This window comes from Amblyraja radiata, chromosome 2, assembly GCF_010909765.2.
Source record: "Amblyraja radiata isolate CabotCenter1 chromosome 2, sAmbRad1.1.pri, whole genome shotgun sequence".
NCBI classification, from domain to species: domain Eukaryota; kingdom Metazoa; phylum Chordata; class Chondrichthyes; order Rajiformes; family Rajidae; genus Amblyraja; species Amblyraja radiata.
In genome coordinates this window covers 1736535-1755463 of record NC_045957.1, presented here as the reverse complement: position 1 = coordinate 1755463, position 18929 = coordinate 1736535, and the positions used below count along the sequence as shown (strand labels likewise).

Sequence of the window (18929 nt, the reverse complement as noted above, 5' to 3'; positions counted from 1 at the left end):
GCAGCGGGGTCTTCTGATGCCCTTTATCCTTGTAGATCAATCGTTGTCATTGCTTGACTGTGCTTAAAGTGATTAATCGGTTCTGTGAAAATATATACGATGTACATGGTAATCAGTTCAATAAATTCGAATCACGAGTCAAGTGTTTAATTGTCATTTGTAACCACAACGGAACCCTGAAACTCGTGCTTGCTGCAGCGTAAAAGCCTGCAAACGGAATAACAAAGTGATAATATGTAATAATACAAAACAATGTCACCTATTCCTTTGCTCCAGAGATGCTGCCTGTCCCGCTGAGTTACTGCAGCGTTCTATTTAAACCAGCATCTGCAGTTCCTTCCCACGCAAAATAATCACCGTATTCAATGGAACCATAACCCGACGTCATATTGCATCGCCCCTCAGCATCCTGCGCCCCAAGGAATAAAGTCTTACCCTACCCAACCTCTCCCTTTAGCTCAGGCCCTCGAGTCCTTGCAACATCATCACGAATCTTCTCTGCGTTCTTTCCGTCTTAGTAGCATCTTTCCCGCACTTTCACCTCGCACCAACCCCTTCCTCAGCGACAGGTATTCTATGACATCACCGACTAAACGGCGCCCTCCAACTCCACCGTCCCCTTCGGGTGAGTTAAACGTCTCTTTTCCTCACGCATCCCTTCGATCGGAACACCCTGTCCACTGTCCACCCGTACAGCGCGGAAACCCGTCATTTAGGCCCAACCTGTCCATGCTGACTTCATGCCCATCAAAGCCAATCCCATTTGTCCGAATTAGATCAGACCCCTCACCACATTTGCCATCTAAGTAGCAGTCCCATCGCCCTGGACACGTTGTAATTGCACCTCCCTCCGCCTCTTCACAACATTCAAGAGTGTTTTATTGTCGAAAAGGAACAATGACATTCTTACTTGCAGCTGCACAACGGATATATAAACTTGGTACTCCATATCCATGAAATATATTTGATGGAATATATTGGGAGGGCGGGGGGTGAACGTGTGTAGGAAGGAACTGCAGGTGCTGGTTTATACCGAAGATGGACACGGAGTGCTGGAGTAACTCAGCTGGTCAGGCAGCATCACTGGAGAAAATGGGATCGTGTGACGTTTCAGGTCGAGACCCTTCTTCAGATTGAAAGTAGAGTCGGGGAGGGGGGTGGTGGGGCGGGGGGGGGGACCGGAGGTAGCTAAAGACTAACACATGCTAAGGCCGGTAACAGATGACCAATGAAGGGTTTAGCCCACAATGGTCCATTGCTGGCTGGGGAAGAGGTGATAAAGACGGGAGGGAGGGGTGCAAACTGTCCACTGACAGAGCGGATCAGATCCATACATCTGTACCATTATTAGTTAACACAAATTGGTGTCCGAGCTGGAGGTAACGACTTCGTTACAAAAATAGTCTGGTGCCTCAACAAATGCGCGGGTTACCCGGTGGAGGTTCCGTGTGGAAACAGCCGATATTACCATCACCTCTGGGCGAATCCAAGCAAAGCCAGAAATCAGAGTTCCCCGACTTCCCCCGTGCCATTCGGTTCATTTAGTCTGTTCCGTCACTCAACCATGGCTGATCTATCTCTCCCACCTAACCCCATTCTTCTGTCTTCTCCCCATAACCTCGGACACCGGTACTAATCAAGAATCCATCTCTCTCTGCCTCAAAAATATCCATCGACTTATCCTCCGTTGCCTTCTGTGGCAAAGAATTCCACAGATTCACCACCACCTAACGAAATAAATGTCTCCTCATCTCCATCCTAAAAAAACGTCCTTTAATTCTGAGGCTATGGCCTCTAGTCCTAGACTCTCCCACTCGTGGACACATCCTCTCCACATCCATTCTATCCAAGCCGTTCACTATTCTGCATGTTTCAATGAGCCCCCCCCCCCCCCCCCCCCCCCCCCCCCCCCCACTCATTCTTCTAAACTCCAGCGAGTACAGGCCCAGTGCTCATCCTAGGCTTCCCCACACAAACGCTCATCATAGGTTAACCTACTCATTCCTGGGATCATTCTTGTAAACCTCCTCTGGACCCTCTCCAGAGCCAGCACATCCTTCCTCAGATATGGTGCCCAAAATTGCTCACGATATTCCAAATGCGACTTTACCAGCGCCTGAAAGAGCCTCAACATTGTTTTAGTATTCTAGCCCTCTTGAAATAAATGCTAGCAGGTTTGTTTCCTTTGATACCGATTCGACTTGCAGATTATATTTTTGGGGAATCCAGCACCAACAGTCCCAAGTCCCTTTGCACCTCCGATTTCTGGATTCCCACCCGATTTAGACAATTGTTTGTCTTTATTCCTACTACCAAAATGCATGACTCCACAATTTGCCACACTATTTCCCATCTCTGCCCACTCCCCCAACCTGTCCAAGTTGCCCGCTCACGTGCCTGCCAAGGTCTCAAAAGCCACGATCGTAAATCCGGCCACCACGACTCCTGGCCGCGCCGTCGGGTCGCCTTTCACTATGGGTGTAAAAAGCTTGTCCTGCACATCTCCTTTAAACGTTTCTCGTCTCACAAATACATTCTATCTGGCAATTAATATTTCCATCCTGGAGAAAAAACACTACCATATCTCACAATGTTATAAACTTCTACCCAATCATCTCTCATTCACCGACGCTCAGAGGAAAACACCCTCATCCCTCTAAACCAGGCAGCATTCTGGTATGAGGAAGAGTCTTGACCGGAATGGCGGTCATCCATCCATCCCGAGATGCTATCTAACCTGCTGAGTTACTCCAGCACTATGTGCTTTTTTGATATACTGATAAACTTCTGCACTCTCCCCAAAGCCTCCGCGTCCTTCCGGTAATAGGGCGACAAGAACTGAACTCAACGCTCCATAGACTAGCCGAACCGATTTTTTATAAAGCTGTAATATGACTTCCTGGCTCAAATACTCAATGGGCAACCAGAGAAGGCAAGTATACCATACGCCTTCTTTAACAATCTGGCATAGAGTGATACAGCGTGGAAACAGACCCTTTGGCCTAACTTGCTCACAATAGCCAACATATCCCACCAACACCAGTCTCCTCCCACCTGCCCCGCGTTTGGTCCATATCCCCCCAAACCTGTCCTATCCGTGTACCTGTCTAACTGTTTTTTAAACGTTGGGCTAGTCCCTGCCTCAAATACCTCCCCTGGCAGCTTGTTCCATACACCCACCACGCTTTGTGTGAAAAATCTACCCCTCAGATTCATATTAAATCTTTCCCCTTCACCTTCAAATGATGTCTTCCGGTCACGGTCATGGTGACGCAGCGGTAGAGTTGTCGTCTTACAGCGAATGCAGCGCCCGAGACCCGAGTTCGATCCCGACTACGGGTGCTGTCTGTACGGAGTCTGTACGTTCTTTCCCCGTGACCGACTGGGTTTTCTCCGAGATTTTCGTTTTCATCCCACACTCCAAAGACGTACAGGTTTGTAGGTTAATTGGCTTGGTATATGCGTAAATTGTCCCTAGTGTGTGTAGCATCGTGTTAAGGTGCGGGGGTCGCTGGTCGGCGCGGACTCGGTGGGCCGAAGGGTCTGTTTCCGCGCTGTATCTCTAAACTAAACTAACTATGTGCAAGAGACTCTGTGCATTTACCCAATCTATTCCTCTCATGATTTGATACAGCTCTCTAAGATCACCCAGCATCCTCCTTCACTCCAAGCAATAGTCCCAGCCTACTCAACCTCTCCCTCTAGCGCACACACTCTAGTCCTGCCAACATCCTCGTAAATCTGCTCTGTACCCTTTCAAGCTTGACAATATCTTTCCTATAACATGGTGCCCAGGACTGAACACTGTACTCTAAATACGGCGTCACCAACGTCTTATACAACTGCAACATGACCTCCCAACTTCTATATTCAATACTTTGACTGATGAAGGCCAATGTGCCAAACGCCTTTATGACCACCCCATCTACCTGAGACTCCACCTTCAAGGAAACTTGCACCGACACTCGTAGATCTACTCTACTCTACAAAACACGCCAGACACCTACCATTCACTGTGCAGGTCCTGCGCATGTTAGACTTTCCAAAATGCAACACCTCACACTTCCTGCTGCGAGTTGTGTTGAACTTTCAGGGGGTTGTGGTCATGGGTTGGGAGAAGAGTGAAATGACCTTGTCTGTTCAGTGGAGCGATTCCCACCCGCGGACACAGTTAGTAATGTAATACCAGCTCTGCCCAGCGTGCGGCAGTATTGCACCTTAAACCACCTGCAAATTGTAGTCAAGAGTTGCAGATCGGTCCAGTACAAAACAGGCCCTTCGGCCCAACTCATCAACGCCGACGACAAAAGACACAAAGTACTGGAGTAACTCAGCGGGTCAGACAGCAACTCTGGAGAAGATGGGTTGGTGTCGTGCCGACTCAAAACGTCTTATCCATGGTCTCCAGAGATGTTGGCTGACCTGCTGAGTTACTCCAGCACTTTGTCTTATTTTGTTACTGGCATTTGCAGTGCCCTGTGTTTGCAAATTATTGATTTGGTTCCGTTTGCCAGCGCCTTTTCCTTCTGAACCTTTCCTATCCATGTACCTGTCAAGATGTATTTTTAATTGTGTTATATTCCCAGCCTCAACTACCTTCTCTTGCAGCTTCTTCCGAGTGTGAGTATATATACTCTAACACCGTCCGTGTCTTCTTGTGTGCATCAGCTGCCACAGTTCCATGTTCCTACCCTCTGTGTTGAAAACCGAACCCCCAGTCCCCGCCTTCACCCAGCTGACACCCTGCCCAATCCATCTCCGGTAAAAAAAAAAGACACAGAGTGCTGGAGTAACTCAGCGGGTCAGGCAGTACCTCTGGAGAACTGGATAGGCGATGTTTCGGGTCGAGACCCTTTTTCAGACTGATCTACGCCTCCGGCCCTACAGGCACATATACTCTCCCTACCCCCCCCCCCCCCCCCCCCCCCCCCCGCCCCCTCCGGATAGTTGTTAGACTGACTTAACCTGCGATGGCCTGGACTAAGTGGAATACCACGGCATGTTCTGTTTCACCAATTAAATAGTTTTACGGGCCGCGCCCGTGTCAATCGCCCTCGCCTGCTGCACCGACCCCCCACCCACTGTTATCTCTCAGGTATCTATCTGCCTGTGTGTGATGACATCCCCCTCTCCACCCTCGACGATCCACCCTCCCTGCTTATCCCGGTGAGTCAACACCGCTTCCGCTCAACGACAAGACCGAAGTTTGTGCCAGAAGCTTCCTGTCACAGACTCAACCCCTCCCTCCCCTTCACGGCCCCGCCCCACAGTGAGTGGAAAATCAAAGCTCCAATTGTCTCCGTGTTTCCCGTGGGGAGCGGTATCACATGGTTAAGGTGAGACAACGCAGTGAGTTTTTACTCCACGGGGGTACGCTTATATCTTGAACTTGATATTGGAACTATCTGGTGGATAATAGACAATAGATAATCGACAAAAGGTGCAGGAGTGGACCATTCGGCCCTTCGAGCCAGCACCGCCATTTACTGTGATCATGGCTGAACTTCTTCTTCGTCCGTGTGCCGTGCACAGCCTAAAGTTGTTGGACAACTTGTTCTATTTGATCTTCCGTTTGTGCACGTCGAGGTGATTGCATTAGTCGAAACAGGGCAGACCACGTGAAGGTTGCAATTTTCCATCCCCATCATGGCTGATCATCCACAATCAGTACCCCGTTCCTGCCTTCAGTATTCAGTATTTATTTTAATGCCATTTGAACTGAGTACTTACACACACAGATGAAACGAAAACATTGTTTCTCAATCAGTTCCCATCAGTGCGGTTAATAAAAACAGAACAAATACGTATAGCTTTAAAAATTAAAATTACCATATCTAAAATAGGCCTAAAAATTGAAATAAAAACAAACATTCAGACCGAACAGTGGCTTTGCTTTGACAGGTGCCTAACTGTCAAACTATGGGCGAGGTTAGATGTGTTGGTGTATGATATATGGGGAAGGGACACAGTCCGTTAACCAGTCTTATTGCCTGTGAAAAGAAGCTGTGTAGCATCCTGCTGGTTTAGCAGCTGATGCTCCTGTACCTCTTCCCAGATGGCAGAATGGAGAAGATGTGTTGTGATGGATGATAGGGGTCCTTAATCATGGAGATTGCTCTACTGATGCACCGCTTCTTATAGATCTCCTACAGGAAAGGGAGTGGGGCACCAATGATCCTGCTGGCTGTCTTCACTATCCTGTTAAGTTGGTTTTGCTCATAAGCCTTGCAGCTCCAAACCAGGAAGTGATGCCGTAGGTCAATATACTCTCGATATTGCCCCTGTAGAAGGTCCTTAGACGAAAAGTAGGGAGACCTGCATTTCTTAGTCTCCGGAAGGGGTGGAGCAGCTGCTGAGGTATTTTGATCACTGCATACCCTCTGACTGTTGCGTCCTCAGCCCCCTATTGTACTCCCTGTACACACATGACTGTGTGGCTAGGTTCAGCTCCAACTCATTAATTAAGTTTGCTGATGACACTGTGGTGGTGGGCCTGATCTCAGACAACGATGAGAAGGCCTACCGGGAGGAGGTGGCTGATCTAGCACTCTGGTGCCAGGATAACAGCCTCCTCTTGAACATCAAAAAAACGAAGGAGCTGATCGTGGACTTTAGGAGGGCACGTCATCCGAGGACGTACACACCATTGAGGATAAATGGGGATCCTGTGGATAGGGTGAGCTGTTTTAAATATCTGCGAGTCCACATCTCTGAGGATATAACATGGACATCACACGTCGCAGCACTCGTGAGTAAGGCAAGGCAGCGCCTTTACCACCTAGGCAATTGAGGAAATTCAGAGTGTCTCCGAGGATCCTCCAGTGCTTCTACGCAGCGGCTGTGGAAAGCATCTTGTCCGGAAATATTACCATCTGGTTTGGGAATTGCTCTGCCCAGGACAAGAAGGCTCTGCAGAGGGTAGTGCGTTCGACCGAACGCTCTATGGGAACTTTACTCGCCCCCCTGCAGGAACTATACATCAGGAGGTGCAACTCCAGAGCCAATAAAATCATGGGAGACCCCTTCCACCCATGCAACAGACTGTTCCAGCTGCTACGGTCAGGCAAACGCCTCCGTTGCCATGCTGTGAGAACGGAGAGGTTGAGAAGGAGTTTCTTCCCAGAGGCCATTCGGACTGTAAATCTCACCAGGGACTAACTTTACTGAACGTTTTTCCTTCCAATATTTAATATGTAAAATAATATGTGTGTGTTTATGATTGTGTTTATAGTTTGTTTGGTTGTTTGTTTGTTTGTCTTTTTGCACAAAGTCCGCGAGAATTCCCACTTTTCATTTCACTGCACATCTCGTATGTGTATGTGACGAATAAACTTGACTTGACTTGACTTGACTTCGCTTTCTTTAAGTATATCTAATTCTCACTTGAAAGCATCCAGAAAATTGGACTCCTCTGTCTTCTGAGGCAGAGAATTCCACAGATTCACAACCCTCTGTGTGAAAAAGTGTTTCCTCGTCTCGGTTCTAAATGGTTTACCCCTTATTCTTAAAGTGTGGCCCCTGGTTCTGGACCCCCAACATCTGGAACATGTTTCCTGCCTCTAGCGTGTCCAAACCGTTAATAATCTTATATGTTTCAAAAAGATACCCTCTCTTCCTTCTAAATTCCAGAGTATACAAGTCCAGGCGCTCCATTCTATCAACATATGCCAGGCCCGCCATCCCGGGCGTTAACCTCGTGAACCTACGCTGAACTCCCCCATTAGCGAGAATCTCCTTCCTCAAATTAGGGGACCAAAACTGCACACAATACTCCAGGTGTGGTCTCACTAGGGCCTCTTTGCTCCTATCCTCAACTCCTCTTGTTATGAAGGTCAACATGCCATTCGCTTTCTTCACTACCTGCTGTACCTGCATGCTTAGTTTCAGTGACTGATACACAAGGACCCCCAGATCTCGTTGTACTTCCCCATTTCCCAACTTGAAACCATTCAGATAATAATCGGCCATCCTGTTTTTGCCACCAAAGTGGATAACCTCACATTTCCCCACGTTAAACTGCATCTGCCAGGCATCTGCCCACCCCCCCAACTTGTCCAGGCCACCCTGCGTTCTCATAGCACCCTCCTCACAGTTCACACTGCCACCCAGCTTTGTGTCATCTGCAAATTTGCCAATGTTTCTTTAAATCCCTTCATCTAAATCATGAATATATATTGTAAATAGCTGCGGTCCCAGCACCGAGCCTTGCAGTATGCCCGTGCAGGCCATTCTGAAAGGGACATGTTAATCCCTACATTTTGTTTCCTGTCTCCCAACCAATTTTCTATCCATGTCAGTACCCTAACCCCAAAACCATATGCTCTAACTTTGCCCACGAATCTCCTATGTGGGATCTTATCAAATGCTTTCTGAAAGTCCAGGTACACTACATCCACTGGCTTTCCCTTGTCCATTTTCCTAGTTACATTATCAACAAATTCCAGAAGATTATTCAAGCATGATTTCCCCTTCGTAAATCCATGGTGACTCGGGCAAATCCTGTTACTGCTATCCAAATGTGCCGCTATTTCATCTTTTATAACTGACTCCAGCAACTTCCCCACCACCGATGTCTATCTAACTGGTCTATAATTCCCTGTTTCCTCTCTCCCGCCTTTCTTAAAACGTGGGAGAACATTATCTACCCTCCAGTCCACAGGAACCGATCCTGAATCTATAGATCATTGGAAAATGAACACCAATGCGTCCACGATTCTTTATCAAATCTTTCGTTCCTTTATCAAATCAGGTTCATTACACAACACTAAATCCAGAATTTCTTGCTCCCTGGTAGGCTCCAGTAGAAGCTGCCCTAAAAATCCATCACGGACTTACTTACCTACTAACTGCCAATTTTGCCTCCTGGCATGTAGAGCAGCAAAGAAGGTCCTCCACTCCTGTCCATCGCGCCCAGTAGTGTTGATTCCTTCAGTTGCTGTTTCCGTAACATGTTTGTTTTACGAGACTGGGTTGTTAGCCCTGTGCTCAACCCCCAACCTGGAGGACCAGTGGATCGCCATTCGGCCCTTCGAGCTTGCACCGCCATTCGATATGACCATGGCTGATTATCCAACTCAGTATCCTGTACCTGCCATATCTCCATACCCCTGACCCATTTAGCTACAAGGGCCACATCTAACTCCTTCTTAAATACAGCCAATGAACTGGCCTCAACCACCCGCTGTGACAGAGAATTCCACAGATTCACCACTCACTGTGTGAAAAAAAAAATTCTCATCTCGGTCCGAAAAGTCTTCCCCCTTATCCTCAAACTGTGACCCCTTGTTCTGTCACTTCTGACCTTGTGTTCTGGCAGGGGTGGCTGTAGAGTGTGGACATAGAGTGGTGAATCTGTGGAATTCTCTGCCATTCTCCTAACCTCATTCTCCTGCCATTCTCTCCATAACTACCAACCAAGAAAATATATCTGTCTTCAAAACACACATTGACTTGGCCTCCACGGCCTTCTGTGGCAAAGAATTCCACAGATTCACCACACTGAACGCGACTCCTCTCCCACTCACAGTGAAGACCCAGCTGAGGCCATGAACTCATCCGGACACCGGTGGTCCCTGTGCGAGTCTGTGGGCCTGCAGTCCATGTGTTTAGCTGCATCATCAGCTGCAAGCTGACGACCAGGAGGCGATACAAGCAACTGCAGGCCTGCGACCCTGACAAAATAAGTCACGAAGTGCAGGAGGAACTCATGCAGCGCCTGGGGAGGGGGTGGACAGGCGATTTTTCGGGTCGGGATATTTCTTCAAACTAAAATAAACGGAAGAGAGCCGTCAACGAGGGACTGTCGGAAGAGCGAGGGCAGCGTGGAAACAGGGAACTGCAGATACTAGTCTGAACAAAGAGACACAAAGTAACTCAGCAGGTCAGGCAGCGTCTCTGGAGGACAGGGGTAGGCACGTTTCAATCTGAAGAGTGTCCCGACCCCGAAACGTCACCTATCCATGTTCCCCAGATATTTTGCCTGACCCGCTGAGTTACTCCAGCACTGGAGAGGGAGATTGCAACCTTCTCGTGGTCCGCCCTGTTTTGACGAATGCATTCTACCTGGCGTGCACAATTAAATAAGATCAAATAGAACAGGTTGTCCCACAACTTTAGGTTGTGCACAAAACACGTATGAAGAAGACTCTGCAGCTGAGTTACTGCAGCACTCTGTGAATCGTCACCAATCCATGTTCTCCACACATGCTGCCTGACCCACTGAGTTACTCCAGCACTGTGAAAAGTCACCTATCAATGTTCTCCACAGATGCTGCCTGACCCGCTGAGTTACTCCAGCACTCTGTAAAACGTCACCTGTCCATCTTCTCCACAGATACTGCCTGACCCGCTGAGTTACTCCAACACTCTGTGAAACGTCAAGTCAAGACAAGTCAATTTTATTTCCATAGCACATTTAAAAACATCTCTCGTTGACCAAAGTGCTTCACATTAGTGCAGGTATTCACGTGCTACAAAAAGTGGTACATAGATCAACAATACATACATAAATACATACACGCAGCGCTCGCTCAGAGGACCTCAAGAACGGCTTGAGAGTAGAAATAAGTTTTAAATCTAGACTTAAAAGAGTCGATGGAGGGGGGCAGTTCTGATGGGAAGAGGGATGATGTTCCACAGTCTAGGAGCTGCAACCGCAAAGGCGCGGTCGCCCTTGAGCTTATGCCTAGACCGCGCGATGTTCAGTAAACCCAAGTCGGCCGATCTGAGGGAGCTTGAGGTGGTGTGGTGGGTAAGCAGACTTTTGATGTAAGTGGGGGCACGCCCGTTAAGGGCTTTGTGAACAAAAAGAAGGAGCTTGAAATTGATTCTGAACCGCACAGGAAGCCAGTGGAGGGAGGCCAAAGCCGGGGTGATGTGATCCTTTTTTCGGTTGCCCGTCAGGCGTCTCGCTATGGCGTTTTGGACCGGTTGCAGGCGGGACAGGGAAGACTGACTAATGCCAGTGTAAAGGGAGTTGCAATAATCTAGGCGGGAGGACATAAATGTGTGGATGACCTTTTCGAGATTGTCAAATTGGAGGAAAGGTTTTATTTTAGCTGTGGTCCGAAGCTGGAAGAAGCTAGCTTTTACCACGGCATTGACTTGTTTGTCAAATTTCAATGCGGAGTCAAATATCACGCCAACGTTTTTGACGTGATGTTTGAGTAATAGAAACATAGAAACATAGAAACATAGAAATTAGGTGCAGGAGTAGGCCATTCGGCCCTTCGAGCCTGCACCGCCATTCAATATCATAATGGCTGATCATCCAACTCAGTATCCCGTACCTGCCTTCTCTCCATACCCTCTGATCCCATTAGCCACAAGGGCCACATCTAACTCCCTCTTAAATATAGCCAATGAACTGGCCTCGACTACCCTCTGTGGCAGGGAGTTCCAGAGATTCACTGTGTGAAAAAAAGTTCTTCTCATCTCGGTTTTAAAGGATTTCCCCCTTATCCTTAAGCTGTGACCCCTTGTCCTGGACTTCCCCAACATCGGAGCATTCTTCCTGCATCTAGCCTGTCCAACCCCTTAAGAATTTTGTAAGTTTCTATAAGATCCCCTCTCAATCTCCTAAATTCTAGAGAGTATAAACCAAGTCTATCCAGTCTTTCTTCAAAAGACAGTCCTGACATCCCAGGAATCAATCTGGTGAACCTTCTCTGCACTCCCTCTATGGCAATAATGTCCTTCCTCAGATTTGGAGACCAAAACTGTACGCAATACTCCAGGTGTGGTCTCACCAAGACCCTGTACAACTGCAGTAGAACCTCCCTGCTCCTATACTCAAATCCTTTTGCTATGAAAGCTAACATACCATTCGCTTTCTTCACTGCCTGCTGCACCTGCATGCCCACTTTCAATGACTGGTGTACCATGACACCCAGGTCTCGCTGCATCTCCCCTTTTCCTAGTCGGCCACCATTTAGATAATAGTCTGCTTTCCTGTTTTTGCCACCAAAATGGATAACCTCACATTTATCCACATTATACTGCATCTGCCAAACATTTGCCCACACAACCAGCCTATCCAAGCCACCTTGAAGTCTCCTAGAATCCTCCTCACAGCTAACACGGCCCCCCAGCTTAGTGTCATCCGCAAACTTGGAGATATTGCCTTCAATTCCCTCATCCAGATCATTAATATATATTGTAAATAGCTGGGGTCCCAGCACTGAGCCTTGCGGTACCCCACTAGTCACTGCCTGCCATTGTGAAAAGGACCCGTTTACTCCTACTCTTTGCTTCCTGTTTGCCAGCCAGTTCTCTATCCACATCAATACTGAACCCCCAATGCCGTGTGCTTTAAGTTTGTAAACTAATCTCTTATGTGGGACCTTGTCGAAAGCCTTCTGGAAGTCCAGATACACCACATCCACTGGTTCTCCCCTATCCGCGCTACTAGTTACATCCTCGAAAAATTCTATAAGATTCGTCAGACATGATTTACCTTTTGTAAATCCATGCTGACTTTGTCCAATGATTTCACCACTTTCCAAATGTGCTGCTATCCCATCTTTAATAACTGACTCTAGCAGTTTCCCCACTACCGATGTTAGACTAACTGGTCTGTAATTCCCCGTTTTCTCTCTCCCTCCCATCTTAAAAAGTGGGGTTACGTTTGCTACCCGCCAATCCTCAGGAACTACTCCAGAATCTAAAGAGTTTTGAAAGATTATTACTAATGCGTCCACTATTTCTGGAGCTACTTCCTTAAGTACTCTGGGATGCAGCCTATCTACAATACAATACACATTTATTTATTGTCATTTGAGCCCCAGTGAGACTCAAACGAAATTTTGCTTCCACAGCCATACAAACAAAAACAATGTCCTACAGACATACACACAATTAAGTTCACACAAACATCCATCACAGTGAACCCACTGTGATGGAAGGCAAAGTCTTTTCTCTCCCCTGCTCTCAATTTCTCTCCCGATGTCCAAGCTCCAGGCGGGTGATGATAAGTCCCACGGCCATTTTAGGCCGCGCGGGGCGATTTACGGCCCCGCTCCCGGTCTGAAAGTACAAGGTCGGAGCCCCAGCGTGCGATGGTGAGTCCCACGGCCATGAAGCCGCGCCAGGTGATGTACGGTCCCGGTCCGGGTCGTTCCAACCCCGCGACACGGGCTGGAGAAGTCGCGTTGCGGGAGCTCCGGGAAGCCGTCTCTCACTCCCCCCGGACCCGCGAGCTCCCGATGTCCCAGTCCACCGGACCTGCGGCTGCGTTGCTGGAGCCTCCGAGCCCCAGGAGTCGAGTTGCAGCAGCGAGGGAGTCACCACCGCTCTCCACGTTCCGAGGCCGGCCAGCCCCACGATGGTGATTAGTCCGCAGATCCGCAGTCTCCCGAGCCCCCGGGTCGTTCAGGTTGGAGGCCGCTCCACGGTGCTAGGCCCCAACGACAACGGAGACCCGACAGGGAAAAGGTCGGGTCGCCCGAACAGGGAAGAGATTTAAAACGGTTTCCCCCTCGCCCCCCCCCCGCCCCCCACATATACACATTTAAAACCAAGCTTAAAAAAACACAAACACTACATTTAACTAGAAAAAAATAAAAAAAAGACAGACAGGCTGTAGGAGCCGCTGCAACGAGTCGCGCCGCCACCAGGAAGATCTGGCCCTGGTAATGAGGTACGGCTTCCAAGGCTGCCAGCTATCGTTTTGGTTGAGTCCGAGGGGCCGAGTAGGGTGACCTCAGACTTCCTCTCGTTTAGTTGGAGGAACTTCTGGGCCACCCAACACTTTATATTCTCGAGGCAGTGCATGCGACTGAGTAGATTTAAATCGTTGTTGGGTTTCAGGGGAGATAGAGTTGTGTATCGTCTGCATAGCAGTGGAAGGAAATGCCGTGCCTTTGAATGACTTGGCCTAAAGGGAGTATAGAAACATAGAAACATTGAAAATAGGTGCAGGAGTAGGCCATTCGGCCTTCGAGCCTGCACCGCCATTCAATATGATCATGGCTGATCATCCAACTCAGTATCCTGCACCTGCCTTCTCTCCATACTCACTGATCCCTTTAGCCACAAGGGCCACATCTAACTCCCTCTTAAATATAGCCAATGAGCTGGCCTCAACTACCTTCTGTGGCAGAGAATTCCAGAGATTCACCACTCTCTGTGTTAAAATGTTTTCCTCATCTCGGTCCTAAAAGATTTCCCCCTTATCCTTAAACTGTGACCGCTTGTTCTGAACTTCCCCAACATCGGGAACAATCTTCCTGCATCTAGCCTGTCCAACCCCTTAAGAATGTTGTATGTTTCCATAAGATCCCCCCTCAATCTTCTAAATTCTAGCGAGTACAAGCCGAGTCTATCCAGTCTTTCTTCATATGAAAGTCCTGACATCCCAGCAATCAGTCTGGTGAACCTTGTCTGACCTCCCTCTATGGCAATGGGGCAGGTAGCAGGTGGAGACAAGCTTTACGAGGGAGGGTAGAGTAACGGGTTGGAAACAGTCTAATTTCGAGGAACAGACTAATGAGACACCTAGGTCACGGATGGGAGGGGAAATATTCGTTCTGATGTTCTTAACTTTGCTGGTGAAGAATGTTGTAAATTCTTCGCACTTAGCAGGGGACCCGGCTAAGCTGGCACTGGGGGCAGGACATATGACAGAGGTAATAGTACTAAATAGGACCTTGGTATTTTGATGTTTTTGGAAATGAGGTCGGAAAAGTGTTGTGTTCTCGCAGACATTTTTGCTTCCTGGTATTTGAGAAGATTTATCGAATATGATTGCACTGTGATCAGACAGACACGCATCAATAATGTCTGTATTACAAATTGGGAGACCAAGTCGAGTGTATGGCCAAGCTTGTGCGTGGTCAAGTCTTAAATACAGTCAGATTGAAGGACTCAACCAGGTTCATAAATTCATCAATGTGGGACAACCGACATGAATGTTAAAGTCACCAAGAATCAGGACCCGGTCGAATTTGGGCAACAAGCTAGAGATAAGATCAGCAAATTGTGAGATAAAGTCCTTATGCATTTTTGGTGGGCGATACACAAGAACAATTAAAAGTGGACAGATTAGACCAACGATAATGTCACCCATCTATGTTCTCCAGAGATGCTGCCTGACCCGCTGAGTTACACCAGCGCTCTGTGAAACGTCACCGATCCATGTTCTCCAGAGATGCTGCCTGACCCGCTGAATTACTCCAGCACTTTGTAACAATTTGGTCAATCTCTTTCGCAACCTTCGCACCTGAGGCACATACCCATGTGAGCCTCGACTCTTTCTCTGTGAATGCCAGTGAAGCGAGTAATTGTACCTGAATCCACATCTCCCTGTCAGCGAGTACCAGGTGTCAACCGAATTAATATGAATTTAAAGACTCCCGAATTAATGGGAAGGAAAGTTCGAGAAGGGATAAGAGAGTAAGGTCTGGGCTGATAGTGAACGGTGTGAGAGGGGAGATGAATACCGAAGTTAAAGTTTTGTATATGAAAGGAAAAAGGAGGAGGAGGAGCCCGAGGGATGAGGGGGAGATAGGTAGGGGAGGAGACAGCAAGGGCTAAAAAAATTTGGAGAACTCAATGTTCATGCCCCCAGGATGCAGACTCCCCAAGCGGAATATGAGGTGCTGTTCCTCCAATTTCCGGTGGTGCTCCCTCTGGCCATGGAGGAGACCCAGGACAGAGAGGTCGGATACGGAATGGGAGGGGGAGTTGAAGTGTTGAGCCAGCGGGAGGTCAGGTTGGTTAATGCGGACCGAGCGGCGAAACGATCGCCAAGCCTCCGCTTGGGGCTCACCGATGTAGATCAGCTGACATCTAGAGCATCGGATGCAATAGGTGAGGTTGGGGGAGATGCAGGTGAACCTGTGTCGAACTTGGAATGACTGCTTGGGTCCTTGAATGGTCGAGGGAGGCGGTAAAGCGACAAATGTAGCATCTCTTGCGGATGCTAGGGAAAGTGCCCGGGGAGGGGGTAGTACGGGAGGGTTGGGAAGAATTGACAAGGGAGTTACGGAGGGAGCGGTCTTTGCGGAAGGCAGACATGGGGGGAGATGGGAAGATATGATGTGATGGGAAGATGATATTGTATTCAGTTCTGGGCACTATGTTATAGGAAAGATATTGTCAATCTTGAAAGGGTACAGAGTAGATTTACGAGGATGTTGCCAGGACTAGAGTGTGTGCGCTAGAGGGAGAGGTTGAGTAGGCTGGGACTATAGGTTGGAGTGAAGAAGGATGATGGGTGATCTTAGAGAGCTGTATAAAATCATGAGCGGAATAGATTGGGTAGATGCACAGAGTCTCTTTCCCAGAGTTTAGTTTAGATAAGAGATACAGCGCGGGAACAGGGCCTTCGGCCCACCGAGTCCGCGCCGACCGGCGACCCCCACACCTTAACACTATGCTACACACACTAGGGTCAATTTACACATATACCAAGCCAATTAACCTACAAACCTGTACGTCTTTTGAGTGTGGGAGGAAAAGGAAGCTCTCGGAGAAAACCCACTCGGCACGGGGGGAGAACGTACAAACTCCGTTCAGACAGAACTCGTAGACGGGATCGATCTCGGGTGTCGGGCGCTGCATTCGTTGTAAGGCGACAACTCTACCGCTGCGCTATCATGACCGTGACCGGAGGACATCATTTGAAGGTGAATGTGAAAGATTTAATATGAATCTAAGGGGTAGATTTTTCACACAAAGGGTGGTGGGTGCAGTGACTCAGCGGGACAGGCAGCATCTCTGGAGCAAAATAATAGGTGATATTGTTTTGTATTATTATAAATTATCTCTTTGTTTTTCCGTTTGGAGGCTTTTTAGCTGCAGCAAGCACGAATTTCAGGGTTCCGTTGTGGTTACAAATCGCAATTAAACACTTGACTCGTGACTCGAATTCATTGAACTGATTACCGTGTACATCGTCTTTATTTTCACAGAACCGATTAATCACTTTAAGCACAGTCAAGCAATGACAACGATTGATCTACAAGGATAAAGGGCATCAGAAGACCCCGCTGCCGGTGGCCATTGTGTTGTTTGCCGGGCAGCGGTGGCTGAGTGCAGGAGGTAACCAGACAGGGTCGTGTCTGCAGCGCTTGGTGTTCAGCGGACGGTCAGTAAACTGGGGAAGCGGCTGCTCACCGGTTGCACACCGACGGTGTTACAATCCGACGGTGACATTTGATTGGACTCTAAGCGCCGAATTGTAGCGCTGATAAATCTAGGACGCGGACACTGAACTGATTGGGTCCCGATTCATTTTAATCACCTATTTGATCTGTTTAATTTCAAACATACCCCGCCATGACGGGACCGGCTCGTCTCTGGGGCCATCATGTGGAGTGGACACAGAGGGTGACCCCACTGTAGGTCTCCCAGAAGTGGCAGTCGTCGGGGAAGTCCTTGTGGTTCCACAGGTCTTTGTAGCGCCTGACCGCGTGGACCATGTAGTTGTGCGGGACCGTTGGTGGAGATGAACTCGAACACGTCTCTGGCGTCACTCCAGCCATTCTTGCCCTGCATCAACTGGCCGATCTGTGCCTCGTCTATGGGTTTTGGGTCGATGGAGTAAGACACAACCACGTTGATGTTATTGAGCCGGAAAAACTCAAAACGGTTTGGGCCACCAACACAGTGATTGTCAAAGCCTGAGACAGGATCATAGACGCGCACTGACCAGCGGACCCAGTCGTATTTCTTCACTAGTCCCTCCATGATAAAAGTGGCGCACCCCTTGTTATCTCTCTCCCGCTTCTCCTTCACCATCCTCTCGACATCTATCTCTGCCTGCTGCGCAAGCTCGCTAACGCACCGATCTACCATGGATTTCAATTTGGCTTCTACTTGTGCCATTTCTGGTTCCACTCTTCCTTCAACGCCTCCACGTCGTTGCCGGTGACGGCGGCGTGGCCCTGGAGAGCGATCAGACCGATGCAGAAGAGCTCCTTCAGCCGGCCACACGTGCTTTCCATCAGGCGCCGGTTCCTTTGGTCGTAGCTCATGGCTGTCTCCTGGATGGGCTTCCCAAAGACGGCGGGGAAGCCCATGACCGCGTCGAAGAGCGTGTGCAGGTTCTGGTCGCCTTTGGTCACGTCGAAGTGGGCGAGGAACTCGTCTCGCTCCTTGTCGCGGAATTCGGGCGCTGATCTCAGGATGTCCATGTATTTGCGGAACTGGTTCTTGAGGTTCTCCTCGATGGGGAAGTACTGGTTGTTGATCGTGCTCCTCTCGATCTCCCACAACACCTGCCGGATCTGATCAGAAATCACATCCAGTTGGTTCCTGACGGCCTGGAACTGCTCCTTCATATAGATCAGCTCCTCGCTCTCCCGTTTTCCCAGCACCAGCTTCAGAATGATGCCGCCCACCTGGAAGATTTCTTTCAACACACCGGCCGTGGTGGCGAACACGGCTCTATCCTGGAACAGCCCCATCGTTGCCCTTGCCTCCTTCATGTTCGCCTTCAGCGCCGCCGAAGCGCGATCCAGTTCCTCGCTGGTCGCCATGACTGGGCCTGGATCGTGGGACTCCGGGTGTGGTCTGCGCCGCGCCGCTGCTGAAAAGAAACAGTTCAAACAGATCAGATTAACGGAGACACGAAGAACTGAAGATGATGGAATATCAAACAAAAACTACAGCGTTGGAGCAACTCGGCAGCTCAGGCAGCATCTGTGGAGGGAATGGACAGACGAAGATTCACGCCCCCCCCCCCCATGTTTTGGGAGGTGGGCGATAATCCCCCTATGTATTGTTATCCGGATTTTGAAAATCGGTGATTTTTTAAATTAAAAATTTCCGCTTTCCGCGAGACAGTGGTGGTGGGACTGAGGATCGGGGGGCGCCGATTGGACGAGAGAGACGTCGATCAGCAGGCAGTGGGGGTGGGACATTATAATTCAGCGCAGGTACACACAAAAAAGCTGGATAAACTCAGCGGGTGCAGCAGCATCTATGGA

The 18929-nt window shown here is 48.9% G+C and overlaps 1 protein-coding gene across 1 annotated transcript; it reads right to left on the bottom strand.

Annotated features, from left to right (window-relative positions):
- Positions 1–17813: 17813 nt before the first annotated feature.
- Positions 17814–18428, bottom strand: LOC116984120 (protein rapunzel-like). The gene has a single exon (XM_033038223.1). The coding sequence runs from the start codon at positions 18426–18428 to the stop codon at positions 17814–17816; it is 615 nt and encodes a 204-aa protein (XP_032894114.1).
- Between the last annotated feature and the right edge of the window lie 501 nt (positions 18429–18929).

Bases quoted from the DNA above. Each gene is read 5' to 3' on its own strand.
- LOC116984120 (XM_033038223.1), bottom strand. From the start codon at position 18,428: ATGAAGGAGGCAAGGGCAACGATGGGGCTGTTCCAGGATAGAGCCGTG.